The 22,023-nt window shown below is 46.2% G+C and overlaps 1 protein-coding gene across 1 annotated transcript in view; it reads left to right on the top strand.

The window, feature by feature from the left end:
• The first annotated feature begins 431 nt into the window (after positions 1-431).
• Positions 432-22,023, top strand: part of cfap57 (cilia and flagella associated protein 57) — a 52,786-nt gene continuing 31,194 nt past the window's right edge. Inside the window, exons 1-3 of the mRNA XM_060926982.1 lie at positions 432-588; positions 14,840-15,150; positions 21,472-21,731. Coding sequence (XP_060782965.1) covers positions 432-588; positions 14,840-15,150; positions 21,472-21,731 — 728 coding nt within the window. The remainder of the gene's footprint in view (positions 589-14,839; positions 15,151-21,471; positions 21,732-22,023) is intronic.

The raw sequence follows: 22,023 nt of genomic DNA, 5'->3' as shown, positions 1-22,023 counted from the left end.
TCCGGTTAAATCTGAGTCACGTTTATTTGATATTGTTGATCATCGGGTAAAAAAGTGAGCCAAGTGATGGAACATCTTAAATTTCCATAATTTTTCAATTCTAAAAAAAATCACATTGTGACTTTTTATTATTTTACTTTTTAACGAGGACATGGTGATACTATTTATTGGTTACCTAGGACTGGGTGTTAGTTTGGCGTCACCATGGTTACTGTAAACTGAGGCATAAACTGGGCAGAGTTGCAGTTAATGCATCTGATTAACTCTTTAGTGTTTACAGGAGAGCCTGTGCACAGATTAACGCAGTATATATATATATATATATATATATATATATATATATATATATATATGACTGTTAATTTGTTGTGCACTTGTTTATTCTCTTGCGTTTCCTTGGAGACTGAGTCAGTGGGTGAACTGGAGGAATAATGGCTGGAGTTGAGGTTCAGCTGCACCATGTTTTCGGTTTGCGAGCAGCAGTGAGGAATAATTTGATCTTTCTTGATGAACAAACGGTCATTTTTCCGTGCGGGAACAACTGCGCGCGCTACAGCACCCACCAGCGGTGCTACAAGTTCATTGCAGGTGAGTGTGTGGGGGGGTAAGCGAAGGCCAGTTTATGCTGACAACCCAGTCCTCGCAGATGGCGTCGCAGATGGCGTCTGCGTAGCCCCCCCTTCGCAGACGCTCTGCGCGCACCTCCCAAAAATTGTGACCACCGCAGAAGCCTCGCAGACAAGAGGGCTATGATTGGTCCACTCTACATCCGCTGTACACGCACTTCCGCTTCCCTACTTTCCCGGTTTGGTTTGTTTTCACGACCGCCGTTTTTAAAAACACGAGCCAAGATGGAGCAGCACGAAGAGCGGTTGAATCTATACGACTCCAGTTCTAGTCATTATAAGTAACCGGAGGATAAACACTCCACTAACCACACCCACCAACTACTCCTAGCGATTTCGCGACTTCGCGCCGCCCTTGCGTTGTGGCGGTGAATAACATCGCGCACGCCTATTACTCCCCGCTCAACGATAAATTACAACTGTCTGCGAAAAGCTATCTGCGAAAGCCTTGTCGCAAGAGCATGCAGAGGCCTTTAGTTCTTGTTGTCACTTGCATTATAGCAGCTATAAACAGTCGTTCCCTCACCAACCTCACTTTTTCTCTTCTGAAGTTAATAGGACGAAAAAAGGGTAGATTGTCATTTGATTGTAGTGTTTATCTCGAATATGAAAACCAAAATAATAAAAATAAATACGGGGCGGCACGGTGGTGTAGTGGTTAGCGCTGTCGCCTCACAGCAAGAAGGTCTGGGTTCGAGCCCCGTGGCCGGCAAGGGCCTTTCTGTGCGGAGTTTGCATGTTCTCCCCGTGTCCGCGTGGGTTTCCTCCGGGTGCTCCGGTTTCCCCCACAGTCCAAAGACATGCAGGTTAGGTTAACTGGTGACTCTAAGGCCACATCCACACGACAACGGCAACGTGATGTTATTTAAAAAAATATCGCCTCCAAATGGGCAACGATCAGTAGAAATCAGGTCCATATGGCAACGCAACGCTTGCTGAAAACGATGCAATACACATGCCACACCTCTAGGGGCGCTGTAAGACGGTCCCTTCAGACACACCAGAACAACCCATACGAAAAAGAACAGTAAAGAACTTATGAGTTTACCACTGTCTTAGTAGTAAATCCTTATAAATATAAATAAATATATATGCCATGTATGATTTACTCCTGAAAGTGGCCCATTTTGCATTTTCCTCATACAAATTTTTTATGAAAATCTAGTATGTATGAAGTGAACATTGTGCATGGTTTTTACAGATAATGTGTATGATGAATTACACTGTCTTTGTATGCTTCATGTAATGTTTGTAGTTTTAAATTATATTTTACAGTTTAAAATGTATATGCCTTTTATATGTAAATCCAACACAAACATATGTGGATTTACATATAAAAGGCATATACATTTTAAACTGTAAAATATAATTTAAAACTACAAACATTACATGAAGCATACAAAGACAGTGTAATTCATCATACACATTATCTGTAAAAACCATGCACAATGTTCACTTCATACATACTAGATTTTCATAAAAAATTTGTATGAGGAAAATGCAAAATGGGCCACTTTCAGGAGTAAATCATACATGGCATATATATTTATTTATAAATCCTTATAAGGATTTATCCTTATATTTATAAGGATTTACTACCAAGACAGTGGTAAACTCTTATAAGTTCTTTACTGTTCTTTTTCGTATGGGAATAGAAGTAAGGACGCATGCGCATAAACTATTATGCGCGAGACTTCATATTAGCCACAAAGTCAGGAAAATCTGTTCGTAAAATTACATTATAATGACCAAATACAATGAAAAGTATTTTTCCAGTCTCACCTGTGAAAGGTAATCCCATGTGATCTCGTTTGGACGGTAAACCTGTTGGTACAGTTAAACGCAGCTAATCTTTATTCTCCGCTTTGACCTTTCCAATATGGCGGCGAGGATGACGTATGATTCTACGCGGAAGGCGGCGTCTTTAATGGTCCGGAATAAATTGAATACTACACGTTGATGGATTAATTTGCTGTTTCTCACCTGTGAAAGGTAATCCCATGTGATCTCCTTTGGACGGTAAACCTGTTGGTACAGTTAAACGCAGCTAATCTTAATTCTCCGCTTTGACCTTTCCAAAATGGCGACGAGGATGACGTACGCGGAAGGCGGCGTCTTTAATTGTCCGGAATAAATTGAATGATACACGTTGATGGATTAATTTGCTTTTCTACGCCCTTTTTTGAGGAATATATTGTAGGACTTAAACCATCATCTGAAGAGGTGAGATCGCTCCTTTTTTCCCCTTATTTTTGCTGGCGGGATTGACTCTGCCCTAAGGGCTATTCTCTCTCTCTCTCTCTCTCTCTCTCACTTTGCACCAGGCATTACACAATAAATATTCACAGTGAAAATATTTTGTAAGCGCGTTTCATGAAGCAAGTTATAGGATTTCTTGACAACTCGCATCGCATCGCGATCATTGGCACTACTGGTGTTAAGAATCAGACTATTTTATAAATGAATATTTTGCTGTAGAGCTGCAGTGTTTGTACAATTGCATGTTTTTGCTTCACTATTACTGTCACTATTCTGCTTCTTGCATTACTACTGTGAACTAACACTGAACATAATAATAATAATAATAATAATAATATCCAAGCTCGTGTTTCACTCTCACTAGTGCTCTGTAAGGCTTTTTCCTGGTGATATTCGTTACACTTCTACCCGGCGTGAAGCACTCACAGTCATGTGGTTGTGACGTCATCGTAAACAAATCCGTTTTACTCATCCAGAAGACTTCACAACGGCAACGTTGCCAGATCTTTCCACTCTGGAACCCGTTCTCAAAAAGATTGCGTTTTGGGCACCCAAAACGCCGGTGCCGTGTGGACGCCAGGCCTAAACGATAAGCAATTGTATCGGAGTCACCCGAATCCGTTGCCGTGTGGACAGGGCCTAAATTGACCATAGGTGTGAATGTGAGTGTGAATGGTTGTCTGTGTCTATGTGTCAGCCCTGTGATGACCTGGCGACTTGTCCAGAGTCTACCCCGCCTTTCGCCTGTAGTCAGCTGGGATAGGCTCCAGCTTGCCTGCGACCCTGTAGAACCGGATAAAGCGGCTACAGATAATCAGATGAGATGAAGTTTATCTGTATAGCGCTTTTAACAATAAACATTGTTGCAAAGCAGCTTTACAGAATTTGAACGACTTAAAACATGAGCTAATTTTATCCCTAATCTATCCCCAATGATGAAGCCTGTGGTGATGGTGGCAAGGAAAAACTCCCTCAGATGACATGAGGAAGAAACCTCGAGAGGAACCAGACTCAAAAGGGAACCCATCCTCATCTGGGCAACAACAGACAGCATGACTATAACATTAACAGTTTTAACATAAAGTCAGCTTCGTTGATGCTATAAACCCCCCACCGACGGAAACCCGAGCGCAAAACCGTTCACGACAACCGCAGCCCTAAAGTCAGCAAGTCAACTGCAGTCCCCAGCCACAAAAGCACCACTGCAAGAGTCCAGAGTGTCCTCCAGGCGCAACCCCCAACTGTCCACATGCGGCCGTCCTCCAGAGGAGCGATGCGATGAGACTCCAACCAGACACAGGGCACCAGGATGGATCAGGCAGGTCCGAGGAGCAGAAGAGGTTCAGCATCTCGATCCCAGGACCAACATGTAACTCAAAGGGACAGATTGGGGGGAGGAGAGAGAAAACACAGGTTGTTAGGTATGCCCAATGTCACCTGAATAAGTAGGAACAGTATACATATTGCACTGAGTACAAGCAGGGACTCCGGTAACTAAATAATGAATAACAATAACAATCTTCCTTGTTACCTGTCTAGATGCTCATGCCTGATACTTATAGATAAATAAAATGTATTTCTGACTTTGTATTGAGAAAACCTAAATGTAATTTACATATATAATGCACATATACATCCATCCATCCCTATAAACACACACCTCCCCATACATACATACCTACATACATATACCCATATAAAATATATCTATTATAAGCATACACCTTCACATACAGTACACACGCACAACCCACACACACAGACACGAAAAGTAACAGAAAAGTGTTCTCATAACACTTAGTGCTACCCATCACCTCCCTCATCCCTGTACCTCTTGAAAATAGTGTCTTTGAACCTCATTTTAAACTGTTTCATGTTTGGACACTGCTTCAACTCCATGGTGAACCTGTTCCATAGTCTCACCCCGCTAACTCCCCGCTAGATCGCAAACATCACTTTCACATAAGTTCCTAAAGAAGCACAGCATTTGATTTGTATCCGTAATGGGCTTGTCATTTGGTACAAGATCTTGAATACGTTCAACTTTCCGGACAAAAAACCTGCCAATATCATTTGCGCACGCGGCTTTGTCTAGGTGGTCAGGAAAAGACAGTTAATCTTTTGTGCCCAGCAGCTTTTTAGCTGCACCAAACAGCATCCTTTGGTCAACACTGTTATCTTCCATAAACCTGGGACAGAACTCCTGCCTGGTTGTGTTCATTAAACAAACCATATGATTTTTCTTAGCCTTCAAATCAAGGAGATAATCAACAGCCTTAGTCTTTCGCCATTTATGCTCCGCTTTCCTGTACAACCGTTTAGCATGATCAATAACCTCATTATACCAAGGAACAACAGGCCTGGTCACCCTGGTACGAGTTTTCAGTGGTGTATGATGATCAAGGAGTGCTGAAAGAGTGGTATTATATTCGCACACACACATATGCATCCAGATCATCAGCGGTGACTAGTTGCTTGTCCATACACAATGCTGTAGATTGCAAGTCTTGTCTCAGGCTATCCGAGTCGATAGATTTAATTTTCCTGTAGTTGATGGTTTTCATGGAGAGATCAGGTCTGATTAATGCTAATCTGCCTGATACTGCAGCGTGATCAGATATAAATTGACCAACCAGTGGCGGCCCGTCTACGAGTGTTTCAGATGTACACATGATGGTCAAGTCAAGTATGTGACTGTGGCAGCGGGGGCGTGGTCAAGTGTCAGTCTGTGACCGGAGGGCGGAGTCAGGGAAGGTAAGTGGCAGAATCACTACACCTGATGTCAGTTAACGTGTGTTTGTGTGTCTTCCCCAGTGACCATGCCCTATATAAGGAGAGAGAGAGAGCAGAGGAAGAGAGCTCTCTCCCCAACCAGAAGACCTGTGTGTGTGCGTGCATGTGTGGCTGGGAGAGTGTAAAAATCACTGAAAAGTGACAATAAAGAGGTTTTTTTGTAACTGCTGATGTGTGCGTGTCTGAGTGTCTGGGAGAGTGAAAAACGCTGAAAAGTGTTAATAAAGAGTTTTTGGAAACTCAGTTCTGGCCTGTCGTCCTTCTGTGCTCCACCCACCAGTCCGAATTTCTACAGTGGTGCCGAAACCCGGGAGTCGGAGCATGGAGAAGAACAGCCCCATGGAGTCCTCCCCCTTCGCAGACCTGATCCACGCCCTCGCCACGGCCCAGCAGAGCCAGCACCAGGCGCTAGTCGCCCTCCGGAAGGAGCAGGAGCAAAGGTTTGAGGCCCTGGTGCTGGTGCAGCAGGAAGTTCGTCAGGCGTTCCGGCACCTCATCGCGTCGGCGGGGTCCACCACCTCCACCGCTGTGGGCCCTCCCCACCTCACCCTAACGAAGATGGGCCCGCACGATGACCCCGAGGCCTTCCTCACGCTCTTTGAACAAGCAGCAGAGGCCTCGGGCTGGCCGGTGGAACAGCACGCGGTGTGCCTCCTCCCCCTGCTAACGGGCGAGGCGCAACTGGCCATGCTACAGCTCCCCACCGACAGCCGGCTGGTCTACGCAGACCTTTGCTGGGCCGTCCTCCAGTGTGTGGGGCATACGCCAGAACAACATCGACAGCGCTTCCGCGCTCTGCGCCTGGAGGAGGTCGTCTGGCCGTTTGCGTTTAGCCAGCAACTCCGGGACACCTGCCGGTGGTGGCTGAGGGCTGACAACCATGATGCCGAGGGAATCGTCGATCTGGTGGTACTGCAACAGTTCATCGCCCGACTACCCGAAGGGACCGCAGAGTGGGTCCAATGCCATCGCCCGGTGTCGCTGGATCAGGCCATCGAGCTAGGCGGAGGACCATTTGGCGGCTGTTCCGATGGCAGGACAACAGATATCCTCTTCTCCCCTCTCCTCTCTTGCTCTCTCCCCCTCCCCTTCTGTGTCTCGTCCTCGCCCCGTTCCTCCACCGCGGAGGCAGGGGCCGGCTCCACCCCAGCTGGCCCGCCAGACCCGCAGTGCCCTCCCGTTTCCCACTTCCATGTCTGTCTCTTCCCCCCCTCAGGTGAGTGAGCCCCAGAGTGCCGGTGCAGAGAGAAAGCCTGGGCCGGTTTGCTGGCGCTGCGGGGAGCTGGGCCACCTCCAGCAGCAGTGCTCGGCAATGGAGGTGGGCGCGGTGGTCCAGATCCCTGACACACCAGGAACTGCCCTCGATCGGGCCAGAGTGTATCGCATACCGGTGAGTGTCCAAGGGGATACGTATCAGGCTATGGTGGACTCTGGCTGTAATCAGACCTCAATCCACCAAAGCCTGGTGCAAGACGAGGCATTGGGGAGCGCACAATTGGTGAAGGTGTTGTGTGTGCACAGGGATGTTCACAACTACCCTTTAGTGTCAATCCACATTCTTTTTTGAGGGGAAAAATTTAGTGTAAAGGTGGCGGTTAATCTTCGCCTTACCCACTCGATAATTTTGGGGACTGATTGGCCAGGATTTCGGGAATTAATGACTCATTTAGTGAAGAGTGGGTCCTGCCATAGTTCAGCAGGGGGAGGTCCCGGTGTGGAATTGGCGGGAGCAGCTGTCACAGAGCTGTCTACGTCATCACCGCGTCAGAGTGAGGAGCCGCAGGCTCCTCCTCCCTCTCTTGGGGAATCCCTCGTGGATTTCCCGTTAGAACAGTTATGGGATGAGACTCTGCGGCATCCATTTGACCAAGTGAGAGTAATCGATGGTCAAACGCTCCAGCCAAACGCCACCCCGTCCTTCCCCTATTTCTCCATTATGAGGGATAGATTATACCGAGTGACGCAGGACACTCAGACTAAGGAGCCAATTACACAACTTTTGATTCCAAAGAGCCGCCTGGAAATGGTATTCCAGGCAGCTCACTTTAATCCCATGGCTGGACACTTGGGGCAAGATAAGACACTAGCCCGAATAATGGCCCAGTTCTATTGGCCAGGGATTCGTGGCGATGTCCATAGGTGGTGTATGGCGTGCCGCGAATGCCAGTTAGTAAATCCAGCGGCCATTCCAAAAGCGCCTTTGCGCCCTCTACCATTAATCAAGACCCCGTTCGAAAGAATTGGGATGAATCTCGTCAGGCCATTAGATCGGTCAACACAAGGGTATCGCTTTATTTTAGTTCTGGTGGACTATGCAATGCGATACCTGGAAGCAGTGCCTCTTCGCAATATTTCAGCACGCAGTATTGCGGAAGCGCTCTTCCGCATCATCTCCCGAGTCGGAATCCCCAAAGAGATTTTGACTGATCAAGGCACCTCGTTTATGTCACGCACACTGCGCGAACTGTATGGATTATTGGGAATTAAGCCGATCCGCACCAGCGTTTATCACCCACAAATGGACGGTTTAGTCGAACGGTTCAATCGCACACTCAAGAATATAATTAAAAAGTTTGTTCGCGAGGACGCATGCAATTGGGATAAATGGCTCGAACCCCTGTTATTTGCAGTGCGAGCGGTCCCACAAGCCTCCACGGGGTTCTCCCCGTTCGAATTTTTATATGGGCATAAGCCGCACGGCATCCTAGATGTACTGCAGGAAAATTGGGAGGAGGGACCTTCACCAAGCAAAAATGAAATCCAATACGTTATTGACCTGCGCGCAAAACTCGACACACTCACACACCTAACCCAGGAGAATTTGCGGCAGGCCCAAGAACGTCAAACCCGCCTGTACGACAGGGGTACACGCCTTCGGGAGTTCGCACTGGGACATAAAGTACTCGTACTGTTGCCCATGTCGAGCTCCAAATCGGTCGCCAAGTGGCAAGGACCCTTTGAGGTCACACGGCGAGTCGGGGACATTGACTATGAGGTGAGGTGAACGGACAGGGGTAGGGCGCTACAGATTTACCACCTCAATCTGCTCAAACTCTGGAATGAGGAGGTCCCCATGGCGTTGGTGTCGTTGGTTCCGGAGAAGGCAGAGCTGGGGCCAGAGGTTCAAAAAGGGACATTGACATCGCTTACCTCTCCAGTCCCCTGTGGAGACCACCTCTCCCGACCCAACTCACGGAGGTTGCCCAGTTGCAGACCGAATTTTCGGACGTGTTCTCGCCCCTGCCCAGCTGCACCCGCCTCATAGAACACCACATTGAGACGCCCCCGGGGGTGGTAGTGCGCAGCCGCCCTTACAGGCTACCCGAACACAAGAAAAAAGTGGTTCGGGAAGAACTCGAGGCCATGCTCAAAATGGGCATCGTCGAGGAGTCCCACAGTGACTGGAGCAGCCCGGTGGTCTTGGTTCCCAAGGCCGACGGGTCGGTCCGGTTCTGTGTGGACTATAGAAAAGTCAATGTGGTATCTAAATTCGATGCGTACCCAATGCCTCGTATTGACGAGTTGCTGGATCGACTAGGCACGGCTCGCTTTTATTCAACACTGGATTTAACAAAGGGATATTGGCAGATCCCCTTGACTCCACTATCCCAGGAAAAAATGGCCTTTTCCACACCGTTTGGCTTACACCAATTTGTCACACTTCCTTTTGGGCTGTTTGAGGTGCCCGCTACGTTCCAGGAGCTTATGGACAGGGTCCTCTGCCCCCACTCCACCTATGTGGCCGCATACTTAGCCGATATTATAATCTATAGTAACAACTGGCCACGGCATCTACAGCACCTGAGGGCCGTCCTTGGGTCGCCGAGGCGAGCAGGTCTCATGGCCAACCCGAAGAAGTGTGCGATTGGGCGGGTGGAAGTACGGTATCTGGGCTTCCACTTGGGCAATGGGCAGGTACATCACCAAATTAATAAGACAGCAGCGATTGCGGCCTGCCTGAGGCCCAAGACCAAAAAGGGGGTGAGACAGTTCCCAGGGCTGGCTGGCTACTATCGTAGGTTCATACCTAATTATTCAGACATCACCAGCCCGCTGACTGATCTCACTAAAAAGGGGGCACCAGATCCGGTCCAGTGGACAGAGCAATGCCAGCGGGCTTTCTCTGAGGTGAAGGCTGCACTGTGTGGGGGGCCACTGTTACACTCATCTGACTTTTCTCTCCCCTTTATATTGCAGATGGATGCATCGGACAGAGGGCTGGGGGCTGTTCTGTCCCAGGAGGTGGAGGGGGAGGATCGCCCCGTGCTGTACATCAGCAGAAAGCTGTCGGTGCGTGAGGGGCGCTACAGCACAATAGAGAAAGAGTGCCTAGCCATCAAGTGGGCGGTCCTCGCCCTCTGCTACTACCTGCTGGGATGCCCTTTCACCCTCTATTCAGACCACGCACCCCTCCAGTGGCTCCACCGCATGAAGGATGCCAACGCGCGGATCACCCGTTGGTATCTGGCACTCCAGCCCTTTAACTTCAAGGTGATCCACAGGCCGGGGGCGCAGATGGTCGTGGCGGACTTCCTCTCCTGTTGGGGGGGGGGGGTCAGCTGCAGGCCGGACGGCTGCCCGGCCTGAGTCGGGCGGTGGGGGTATGTGGCAGCGGGGGCGTGGTCAAGCGTCGGTCTGTGACCGGAGGGCAGAGTCAGGGAAGGTAAGTGGCAGAATCACTACACCTGATGTCAGTTAACGTGTGTTTGTGTGTCTTCCCCAGTGACCGTGCCCTATATAAGGAGAGAGAGAGCAGAGGAAGAGAGCTCTCTCCCCAACCAGACGACCTGTGTGTGTGCGTGCATGTGTGACTGGGAGAGTGTAAAAATCACTGAAAAGTGACAATAAAGAGTTTTTTTTTTTTTAACTTAGTTCTGGCCTGCCATCCTTCTGTGCTCCACCCACCAGTCCGAATTTCTACAGTGACCATCACGGTGCATAGGTCATGTGACATGTTGTTCCAGTCCAAATGTCTCTCATGCGGCCATAAACTTCCAAGCATCTGGGTCATGGCTGTCGTCCACATGGATATTAAAGTTGCCAGTTATCAGCAGGTGCTCTTTGCAAAGTAAAAGGGACTTGAGACATTCTGAAAATGCGATGAAAAAACACTTGTTGTAATGTGGTGTTCCTCTGAGTGAGGTGGTCTGTAGATAACAACGACGCATATACTCTGCGATAATTTAACAATACACTCAGAAAACTCATAAGAATCCTACGCACTTTCACCTGCATCAACCTTACTGACATCGAGCAACTCACAATAAATAAGCCCAGCCACCGCTCCACGTTGAGCTGATCTCAGTTGGTCAAGAAATTTATAGTCATCCGGGCATAATTCAATTCTCACAGCAGTGTCACTAAGTGATCATCAATGTTCTGTAATTGCTCCTAAATCTGGCTTATATTCACCAATATAATCAAAGATTTCAGCAGTCTTGTTCCTAACAGCGTGCGCGTTGATGTAACACAATACCATTTGTTGTTTATGGCAGTTAGTGATAATTCGACTAGAACATTCCACGTTGATCAGGTTATCATGCAAAGGTGGCTGACGAGGATGGAAATGACAAGCATGCAGAACAAGCATTTAAAGACGCTGAATAAACAAACACGCTTGAATGAATATTATTTGAATTTCTTGGCTCCAGGAACAATGGATTCCAAACAACACCCCCGTAGTAACCAGAGCATAAACCTGCACAAGATCTTTTACTCCAAGCAACAATCATTCGAACAGTGCAACAAACCACCGACTCAAGTAAATTCCAGAAAGTAAATTCCAGAAAACTCCTCATAGCAGTGATTGCACACACCTTCATTATTAGTAGAGCACATTCCTGTGTGTGAGCTGTTGCTATAGAAACAGTAACCGATGAGAACATGTTTATGTGGATATGTAACGCCATCCCAACTGTGGATCATCCATAAGGTTCTTTTTTTGGTAAAAGAGTAGTATTTTAATAATTGTTTATGTTGTCAAGTGAAGTTTATTTTTATAGCGCTTTTAACAATAGACATTGCTGCAAAGCAGCTTTACAGAATTTTAATGACTTGAAACATGAGCTAATTTTATCCCTAATCTATCCCCAATGATGAAGCCTGTGGCGACAGCGGCAAGGAAAAACTCCCTCAGACGACATGAGGAAGAAACCTCGAGAGGAACCAGACTCAAAAGGGAACCCATCCTCATTTGGGCAACAACAGAGAGCATGACTATAACATTAACAGTTTTAACATGAAGTCAGTTACGTTGATTTTATAAACTCTTCATTGATGGAAACTTGAGTGCAAAACTGTTCATGACAACTGCAGTCCTAAAGTTAGCAAGTCAGCTGTAGTCCTCAGCCATAAAAGCATTACTGTAAGAGTCCAGAGTGTCCTCCAGGTGTGACTTTCAACTGTCCACATGGGGCCATCCTCCAGAGGAGCGATGCGATGAGACTCCAACCAGACACAGGGCACCAGGATGGATCAGGCAGGTCCGAGGAGCAGAAGAGGTTCAGCATCTCGATCCCAGGATTGACATGTAACTCAGGACAGGAAGGGGGGGAGAGAAAGAGAGAGAAAACACAGGTTGTTAGGTATGCCCAATGTCACCTGATGAGTAATGTGCCACTAAAGATGGAAGAAAGGTTGACACAAAAATGCTTACTAAAATATTAAAGTTTTATTTTAGTTACATTTTATTGCCTAATAACTTAAGATCAAAGAATTGTCCACTAAAACTACTTCCGATGCCTTAGAATTTATTTTTGCTGTTTGCTAACAAACTGTCCATGGAACAGCAAAACTATTATGAGAAACTATTCATTCAGAGATCCATCCATTATCTGTAGACGCTTATCCTGTGCAGAATCGTGGGCAAGCTGCAGCCTATCCCGGCTGACTATGGGCAAGAGGCGGGGTACACCCTGGACAAGTCGCCAGATCATCGCAGGGCTGACACACAGACACACAATCATTCACACTCACATTCACACCTACGGTCAATTTAGAGCCACCAATTATCCTAACCTGCATGTCTTTGGACTGTGGGGGAAACCGGAGCACCCGGAGGAAACCCACGCGGACACGGGGAGAACATGCAAACTCCGCACAGAAAGGCCCCCGTCGGCTACTAGACTCAAACCCAGAACCTTCTTGCTGTGAGGCAACAGTGCTAACCACTACACCACCGTGCCGCCTCATACAGAGCTGTTTTAGACAAAATTTAAAGAAATACAGTGGCGCTTGAAAGTTTGTGAACCCTTTACAATTTTCTATATTTCTGCATAAATATGTTTTAACATCATCAGATTTTCACACAAGTCCTAAAAGTAGATAAAGAGAACCCAGTTAAACAAATGAGACAAAAATACTATACTTGGTCATTTATTTATTGAGGAAAATGATCCAATATTACATATCTGTGAGTGGCAAAAGTATGTGAACCTTTAGGATTAGCAGTTAATTTGAAGGTGAAATTAGAGTCAGGTGTTTTCAATCAATGGGATGACAATCAGGTGTAAGTGGGCACCCTGTTTTATTTAAAGAACAGGGATCTATCAAAGTCTGATCTTCACAACACATGTTTGTGGAAGTGTATCATGGTGTGAACAAAGGAGATTTCTGAGGACCTCAGAAAAAGCGTTGTTGATTCTCATCAGGCTGGAAAAGGTTACAAAACCATCTCTAAAGAGTTTGGACTCCACCAATCCACAGTCAGACAGATTGTGTACAAATGGAGGAAATTCAAGACCATTGTTACCCTCCCCAGGAGTGGTCGACCAACAAAGATCACTCCAAGAGCAAGGCATGGAATAGTCAGCGAGGTCACAAAGGACCCCAGGGTAACTTCTAAGCAACTGCAGACCTCTCTCACATTGGCTAATGTTAATGTTCATGAGTCCACCATCAGGAGAACACTGAACAATAATGGTGTGCATGGCAGGGTTGCAAGGAGAAAGCCACTGCTCTCCAAAAAGAACATTGCTGCTCATCTGCAGTTTGCTAAAGATCATGTGGACAAGCCAGAAGGCTATTGAAAAAATGTTTTGTGGATGGATGAGACCAAAATAGAACTTTCTGGTTTAAATGAGAAGCGTTATGTTTGGAGAAAGGAAAACACTGCATTCCAGCATAAGAACCTTATCCCATCTGTGAAACATGGTGGTGGTAGTATCATGGTTTGGGCCTGTTTTGCTGCATCTGGGCCAGGACGGCTTGCCATCATTGATGGAACAATGAATTCTGTATTATACCAGCGAATTCTAAAGGAAAATGTCAGGACGTCTGTCCATGAACTGAATCTCAAGAGAAGGTGGGTCATGCAGCAAGACAACAACCCTAAGCACACAAGTCATTCTACCAAAGAATGGTTAAAGAAGAATAAAGTTAATGTTTTGGAATGGCCAAGTCAGAGTCCTGACCTTAATCCAATGGAAATGTTGTGGAAGGACCTGAAGCGAGCAGTTCATGTGAGGAAACCCACCAACATCCCAGAGTTGAAGCTGTTCTGTATGGAGGAATGGGCTAAATTTCCTCCAAGCCGGTGTGCAGGACTGATCAACAGTTACCGCAAACGTTTAGTTGCAGTTATTGCTGCACAAGGGGGTCACACCAGATACTGAAAGCAAAGGGTCACATACTTTTGCCACTCACAGATATGTAATATTGGATCATTTTCCTCAATAAACAAATGACAGAGTATAATATTTTTGTCTCATTTGTTTAACTGGGTTCTCTTTATCTACTTTTAGGACTTGTGTGGAAATCTGATGATGTTTTAGGTCATATTTATGCAGAAATATAGAAAATTCTAAAGGGTTCACAAACTTTCAAGCACCACTGTAATTCTGCATTTAGTGAGGAATGGAAGTGAAAATGAAGCTGGTAGAAAGATTATGTGTTAATGTTCACTCAGTACCGTAACAGTTATATACTTATAGAAGCAGTGATGCTTGAAGATATCAACAATAACCAGAAGAAAGGTGTCATGATATCACTATATCACAATATAGATATTGATTTTGTATTGTCCAGCCTTAGTTGGATCCCATGAAAGAAGTAAAGTTCTAGTTCCTCAGAAATCTCAATTTTATCCCTGGATGTGGCACAAATTTCCAAAATGGAATTGTATGTTAAAGGTTGATCTTTTGCACGTATACTTTGCCCCACAGGTACGGAGAGGAGCCGGGGTATGCAGGCGCTCGCCGTCAGCCCCAACTGGCGCTACCTGGCTGTGTCAGAGCGCGGCGAGAAAGGCACCATTACCATCTATGATCTGCAACATGAACAAAGCCGTAAGAGGAAGGTGCTGACAGGCGGCGATGTCGGCGTGCAGGAGTTTGTCTGTATGGCATTCTCTCCTGACTCAAAGTACCTGCTGGGCCAGGGTGGAGGACCCGAGTGGACCATCTTCTACTGGGTGTGGGAGAAGAATAAGGTCATGGCTACAGTGAAGAGCACAAATGCTGGCCCTGTCTATCAGGTAGAAATTTTGTATGTCTAGAAGACAAAAGTCAATGTTCTGCAGACTTGAATTACAATTCTGAAAATGTTCCTCTGCTTATCCGAGCTTCTTTATCAGTTCTGCTGAATGGTGTGAAGTTCTCCGATGTTTAAACACTTGATGACTCACATCATTTAATTATCTTGAAATGTGGTATATTGAATTAACTCCCATTTTCAGGGATGGTTCATCCCAGATGGACAAAGATGGCCTCTTTTACGCATCTTTTGGACCACAGTTTGACATTTTCCCTTCAAGTGTACCTTGTCCTTTTGAATCTGATAGACTGCAGTCTTGATGAGTCATGTGACCTCTGTGCCTGTCAGTCATGGTAAAAGAGGTGTGGCCTCTGTAACTTCATAGGAGCTGACAGAAGGTGTGGCCGAGGGCGGGAGCGCGGGTGTAGTTGGAGGAGGAGGTAGTAGTGGAGGTGGTCGGCTGGGAGTTTGTTAATAGAGTGGATTTTCTGAGGCGTATGATTCAGCGACACCAAACTGGCCTAACAACGGGGAAGAGGAAAAGTAATGCGGATGGAGCTACAGATAGCTCAATGGAGAAAAAAGGAAAGAAAAACACCGCTGCTGCGGTTGGTGAGCTAATTTGTCTTGCGAATGAGCCAGAGTGGGGGGGAGGCGAGACAAGTGGCAATGAAGAGGCAATGGAATTCAGCCAGGCAGGAAGCCAGGTGGAACAGGTACAAGGCAGTGGAGGGTCCGGGGCAGAGAGTAGTGTAGGGAAGGTAAGAAACACAAGCACACACGGCAGAGAGGAAACAAACACTGAGTTTAAGGTCATCTTAAGATTTGAGGAGCAGGGAGGACTCAAAACTATGAATCCTGTCACACTGACAAAGGTACTAAGGAAAGAGGTGGGGGACATTATTCGAGGAGTGGTCTTAAATGACGGGAATTTGCTGATCATATGCAGAGATAGGGAACAAAGTGAATGTGCATTTGGTTTGAAGTCCATAGAGCAACGAAAAGTGGTTAGTGCTAGCTATGTTGGTGTGAGGGGCCGATTTAAAAAAGGGGTAATATGGGGAGTCCCAGTGGAAATGCCAATGGAGGAGATAAGGGCTAACCTGCAAGGGGGGAGAATAAGAGGGATGAAGCATATGCAAGTAACTCGGGATGGAGAAAGAAGAGACAGTGAAGGCGTCCTGCTGGAATTTGAGGATGAAATATTGCCACAGAATGTGTTTTTGGGTTTCCTAAGCTATAAGGTGCGAGAATATGGGGCTGGGCCAGTGAGGTGCTATAAATGCCAAAGGTTTGGCCATGTGGCAAAAGTGTGTAATGGGAAACGCAGGTGCGCTAGATGCGGGGAAGATCATGAGTACTCTGAGTGTGCACGAGAGAAGCCTCTGTGTTACAACTGTGGGGGGGATCACAGTGTAGCGTTTAGAGGTTGTGATGAATTAAAAAGGCAGAAGGAAATTCAGCAGGTGAGAGTTCAACGGAAGATCACATATGCGGCGGCAGCTAGAATGGTAAGACCAATCAGAGGGTGTGGGGAAGCAATCCGAAACAGCCAAGGACCTAGGAAGGAACCGGATAGGCTAAATCAGGAGATCACAATTGACTTGAAGAAATTAGTGATATTTATCGTGGCGGTCTTGAACTCAACAATGGAAGTAAAGTCCAAATCAGAGAGAACACAAATTATAGTGAAAGCTGCAGTGTGTAATCTAGGGCTGAAGGATTTGACATGGGAGGATGTAAGCAAGGAGCTGTATTATCAGACTAGAGCGGAGAAGCCAGGTACTTGATAGCCCTTGTAATGGTTTTTATCCTACAGTGGAATGCTAGAAGTCTACTGGCCAATGGGCAGGAACTGAAGAAATTTATTGATGATTTGCCTAGCAAACCTGAGGTGGTGTGTGTTCAGGAGACATGGTTGCGGCCAAATTTAGATTTTAGAATTAGAGGATATGTGGGTGTTAGATGTGACCGAGCAGAGGGGGGTGGAGATGGGTGTGCCTCATTTATAAGGGAGGATGTCTCATTTAAGGAAGCTGGGATAGGAAAGAACCAAGAGTATGTGTCAATAGAAATCTGGACAGGAGAAGGTGAGCTAAGTGTTATTACAACCCATGCAATGCATTGGATTTGAATAAGCTGTTGGCCATAGAGGGTATGGGGGGTAGTAAGATTGTATTATGTAGTGATTTTAACGCACACAGCACCTTATGGGGGGGCACTAGAATTGAGCTAAATGGGGATGTGGTGGAACAGTTGATGGAGGAGAGGGGCCTGGTCTGTCTTAATGATGGGCGGGGAACCAGGATAGATGTACACACTGGAAATACGTCAGCCCTTGATCTAACTATGGTGAGTAGGAACATTGCAAGCCGTTGTGAATGGGAGGTGAGGGAGGATACAACAGTTGGTAGTGACCACTTACATGTACCAGTAGAATGCAGAATTTTATTAAGGGAGATGGCAACACAGGGGGGGACTGGGAATAGATGGATACTTGATAAGGCAAATAGGAGTGTTTTTAATTACATAGTTGAAATGGAGATTGATAAAGTAAAGGTTAATGAGGACATTGAAGCCACGGATAATGAAATAAGAACAATTTTAATTGAGGCGGCAGAGCAGTGTATCCCAAAAAGTAGTGGAAAAATGAATAGAAAGGCAGTACCATGGTGGACGGATGAATGTAGTAAGGCAATCAAAGAGAGGAATATAGCACTGGGTGTTTTAAGAGATGCTTTAACTTTTGATAAATTAATGGCATATAAAAAGGCAAGAGCTATTGCACGAGGGGTGGTTAGAAAGGCAAAAAGGGCAAGTTGGAGAAAATTTTGTGATGGGATGGGCAGATCAACAGCGGTTGGGGAGGTTTGGGGAGCAATTAAAAGTATGAAGGGGATTCGTAAAGAGAGGCAGTACCCTGTACTTAAATTACAAGATGAAGTAGCAGTGAATGATGAAGAGAAGGCTGAGATGATAGCCAAGGCCCTGATTAAAATACATAGCTCTGACAATATGACAGAGTTGGGTAAATGGGGACGTGGGGAAACGAAAGCAGCTTACCCTGAAGTGCTTAGATGGAGGGAGGGAAATGGGGGTACTATGGATGCCTTGTTCACCCTGGATGAGCTAAAGAGAGCGATAGGGAGGTCTGGTAACTCGGCTCCTGGGAAAGACAATATTTGCTATAGTATGTTCAAACAGGGGCGGCACGGTGGTGTAGTGGTTAGTGCTGTCGCCTCACAGCAAGAAGGTCCTGGGTTCGAGCCCCATGGCCGGCGAGGGCCTTTCTGTGTGGAGTTTGCATGTTCTCCCCGTGTCTGCGTGGGTTTCCTCCGGGTGCTCCGGTTTCCCCCACAGTCCAAAGACATGCAGGTTAGGTTAACTAGTGACTCTAAATTGACCGTAGGTGTGAATGTGAGTGTGAATGGTTGTCTGTGTCTATGTGTCAGCCCTGTGATGACCTGGCGACTTGTCCAGGGTGTACCCCGCCTTTCGCCCGTAGTCAGCTGGGATAGGCTCCAGCTTGCCTGCGACCCTGTAGAAGGATAAAGTGGCTAGAGATAATGAGATGAGATGTTCAAACAGCTGGGACCAAGGGCCATGATGAAGATCCTTGAGTTCTATAATAAGGTGTGGGAGATGGGCATCTTGCCCACAAACTGGAAGGATGCTGTTATTGTCCCTATCAGGAAGCCAGGTAAGGACCCCTCCAACCCAAGTAATTATAGACCCATTGCGCTTACATCACACATGGGAAAGGTAATGGAGAGAATGATTACAGAGCGGTTAGTGTATTATGTGGAGCGTAAGGGAAATATATCAGTGTATCAAAGTGGGTTCAGGAAGGGGAGGGGGACCATGGACCCGGTCATATGTTTGGAGACAGATGTCCGAAAAGCCCAGGCAAACAAGGAGTCAGTCGTAGCCGTGTTCCTGGACGTAGAGAAGGCATATGATATGGTATGGAAGGAAGGCCTTATGATCAGGTTAAGTGAAATTGGCATATCAGGACGCACATTTAACTGGATTAAGAATTTTTTATTTGAAAGATTTATCCAAGTTAGAGTAGGGGGAGCCTTGTCAGGGCGATATCCAGTGGAGAATGGGACTCCCCAAGGGAGTGTGATTAGCCCAATTTTATTCTCTATAATGACAAATGAAGTTTTCAGACAGGTTGATGATGGTATTGGTCGCTCACTATTTGCGGATGATGGGGCACTATGGAAGCGGGGGCGGAATACCAAGCATATTGTGTCAAAAATGCAGGAGGCCATTCATTTAGTGGAGAAGTGGTCATACGCATGGGGCTTTAAGTTCTCGATTGAAAAAACTAAAGTTTTGCTCTTCACAAAGAAGAGGAACACCGAGATACTACTAAGAATGTATGATCAAGTAATAGAGCAAGTTAAAGAGTTTAAGTTTTTAGGTATGTGGATGGACTCTAGGTTAACATGGAACACTCATATATTGCATGTGGTCACAAAATGTAAGGGAATCCTAAATGTGATGAGGTGTCTATTGGGGGTGGACTGGGGAGCCAGCAGGTCAGCCCTGAAAAAGATTTATATAGTACTAATTAGATCTGTACTGGACTATGGATGTGTGGCGTATGATTCAGCGGCAATAACGAGTCTAAAGAAGTTGGAGGTGATCCAGGCGCAAGCCCTGAGACTGTGCTGTGGGGCGTTTAGGACGTCCCCAGTAGCAGCACTTCAGGTGGAAGTGGGAGAAATGCCCCTAGAGTTGCGGCGGAGGCAATTGATGATGCACTATTGGGTGAACCTCAGAGGGCACTCAGTTTCTCTCCACCCCACAGTTGGCACTCTGCAGCCGTGTTGGGAGAGTGAGAGGGCAAAGCAAGAGTGTTTTGCATGGAGAAGCAGTAGCATAGCAGAAACGATGCTCTTCACCCAGAAGCAGTTCTCCTCCAGTGTGGCATTATCTGTTACCCCTCCATGGCTGTTTCCAACGATTTCAGTGGACTTCAGTATCCTAGATAAAGTAAGGTCAAGCAAACCACCTGCAGATGTAAAGCAGGTCATGGATGAAAGACTAAGAATATTTTATGGCTCTTGTGTACCAGTGTACACCGATGGTTCAAAAGATCCCAAGATGGGTAGCACAGGATTCGCGTTTGTTATCCCATCTCTGCATGTCTCAGTACAACAGAAGACATCAAATAATCTGGCTGTGTTTACAGTGGAATATTATTGGCAATTCTAGCAGCTCTCCAGTGGCTGGAAAGTGTCCAAGTGATGGAGATGATAATATGCTCTGACTCAAGCTCCTCACTGAAAGCAATTGAATCTTTCAGGTCTACTAGCAGACAGGATTTAATAGTTGAGATTTTTGAAATCCTGTACAGACTTCATAAAAGAAACTCAAAGGTCTCATTTATGTGGGTTCCAGCACATAGGGGTATAGGAGGTAATGAAGAAGCTGACCAGCTGGCTAAGCAGGCAGTGGTATCTGACAGCCCTCTAATGAACGTAGCTTTAAGTAGATCCGAAAGTAAATCAATTATTAAAGAGTACTTCATTAAAAAATGGCAGGGATACTGGGAAAGGGCAGTTAAGGGGAGGCATTTGTTTACCTTGCAGGAAACAGTGGGTTTAAGGGGACGGGCAGCGTTGGGAGGCACAAAGGAGGAGAGAATCATCACCCGGCTTAGGATAGGTCACACCCAGTTAAATAAATCACTCCACCTCATAGGAAAACACCCATCAGGCCTCTGCGCGCAGTGCAATGAGCAGGAGTCAGTTGAGCATGTCTTAATTCACTGTAGCAGGTATGCATTACAAAGGAGACACATAATTCATGAACTCAGGATTCAGTGAAAGGAACTTAGCCTTAAGAACATTCTCACAGGTATCAGGCAGAAAACACTTTTAACTTTTCTTAAAGAATCAGGCTTATTGAACAGAATATGAATAAGCATCACACTACACCACACACATGTAACTCATTAGTATTAAGGGGAAAGTGAAACTCTGGCTCAGAAGCAGTAGACAGTAGGGGGCGGAAATGCGCCTAAAATGTTGTGCGCCACCTGCCCATTAAACAACACAGAAGAAGAAGAAGAAGAAGAAGGTGTGGCCTTTCTGCTTGTCACTCATGGTGAAATCGGAAGAGGTGTGGCTTATGTGCCTGGGGAACTGGAAATGTGTGACCTAAACCTTACCCAAGGTCTAAAACAATCACATTTGGAGAAACTTCACAAACCCTCTGCCTTAAATTACTTTACAAATATTAGCATTTAATCAGATGTGCTTTAAGTGAAAGTGTTTATACAGAGCATTTTCTTTTCTCACTTCTCCAGGTCAGCTTTAACCCACAGGATAATACACAGATCTGTGTGAGTGGGAACGGTGTGTTCAAGCTTTTCCGCTACGTCGATGGTACCCTGAAACAGACCAACTCTGCAAAGTTGGAGACGCAGAACATCCTGTCTCATGCATGGATGTCTGCAGAGCGCATCATCGCTGGAACAGAGACGGGACGACTGCTGGTGTTCGAGTCGGGAGACCTACGTTGGGAGATGAGCGTGGCCAGTAAGATGACTGAACAGGAGAATGAGAGGTAGAGAATCAAGATGGCTGGTTTGTCTTTTATTATCCTGATGTAGTTTGTGTTTACCTTTGGTAGGCACTCTATTTCAGTGAAGGTGGAGTAACTAAAGTTTTAATCCAAAGTGTGAATTTAAGTAAGTACATGAGATGTTTAGAAGGCCAAATGTTGGTGAGTGCAGAGAAAAAATAATATACTGTTTTCCTAGATATCTCAAGAGGTAGGGATGGAGACAGGGAAAAGCTCTGAACCACTGAAGGTCAAGGATGCTGAAGCACAACTTAGCTTAGATCTCAGGGAAGGA

The sequence above is a fragment of the Neoarius graeffei genome, chromosome 1 (assembly GCF_027579695.1).
Source record: "Neoarius graeffei isolate fNeoGra1 chromosome 1, fNeoGra1.pri, whole genome shotgun sequence".
Classification (NCBI taxonomy): Eukaryota; Metazoa; Chordata; class Actinopteri; order Siluriformes; family Ariidae; genus Neoarius; species Neoarius graeffei.
The sequence above is the reverse complement of the archived record's forward strand: the minus strand, read 5'-3'. Positions and strand labels throughout refer to the sequence as shown.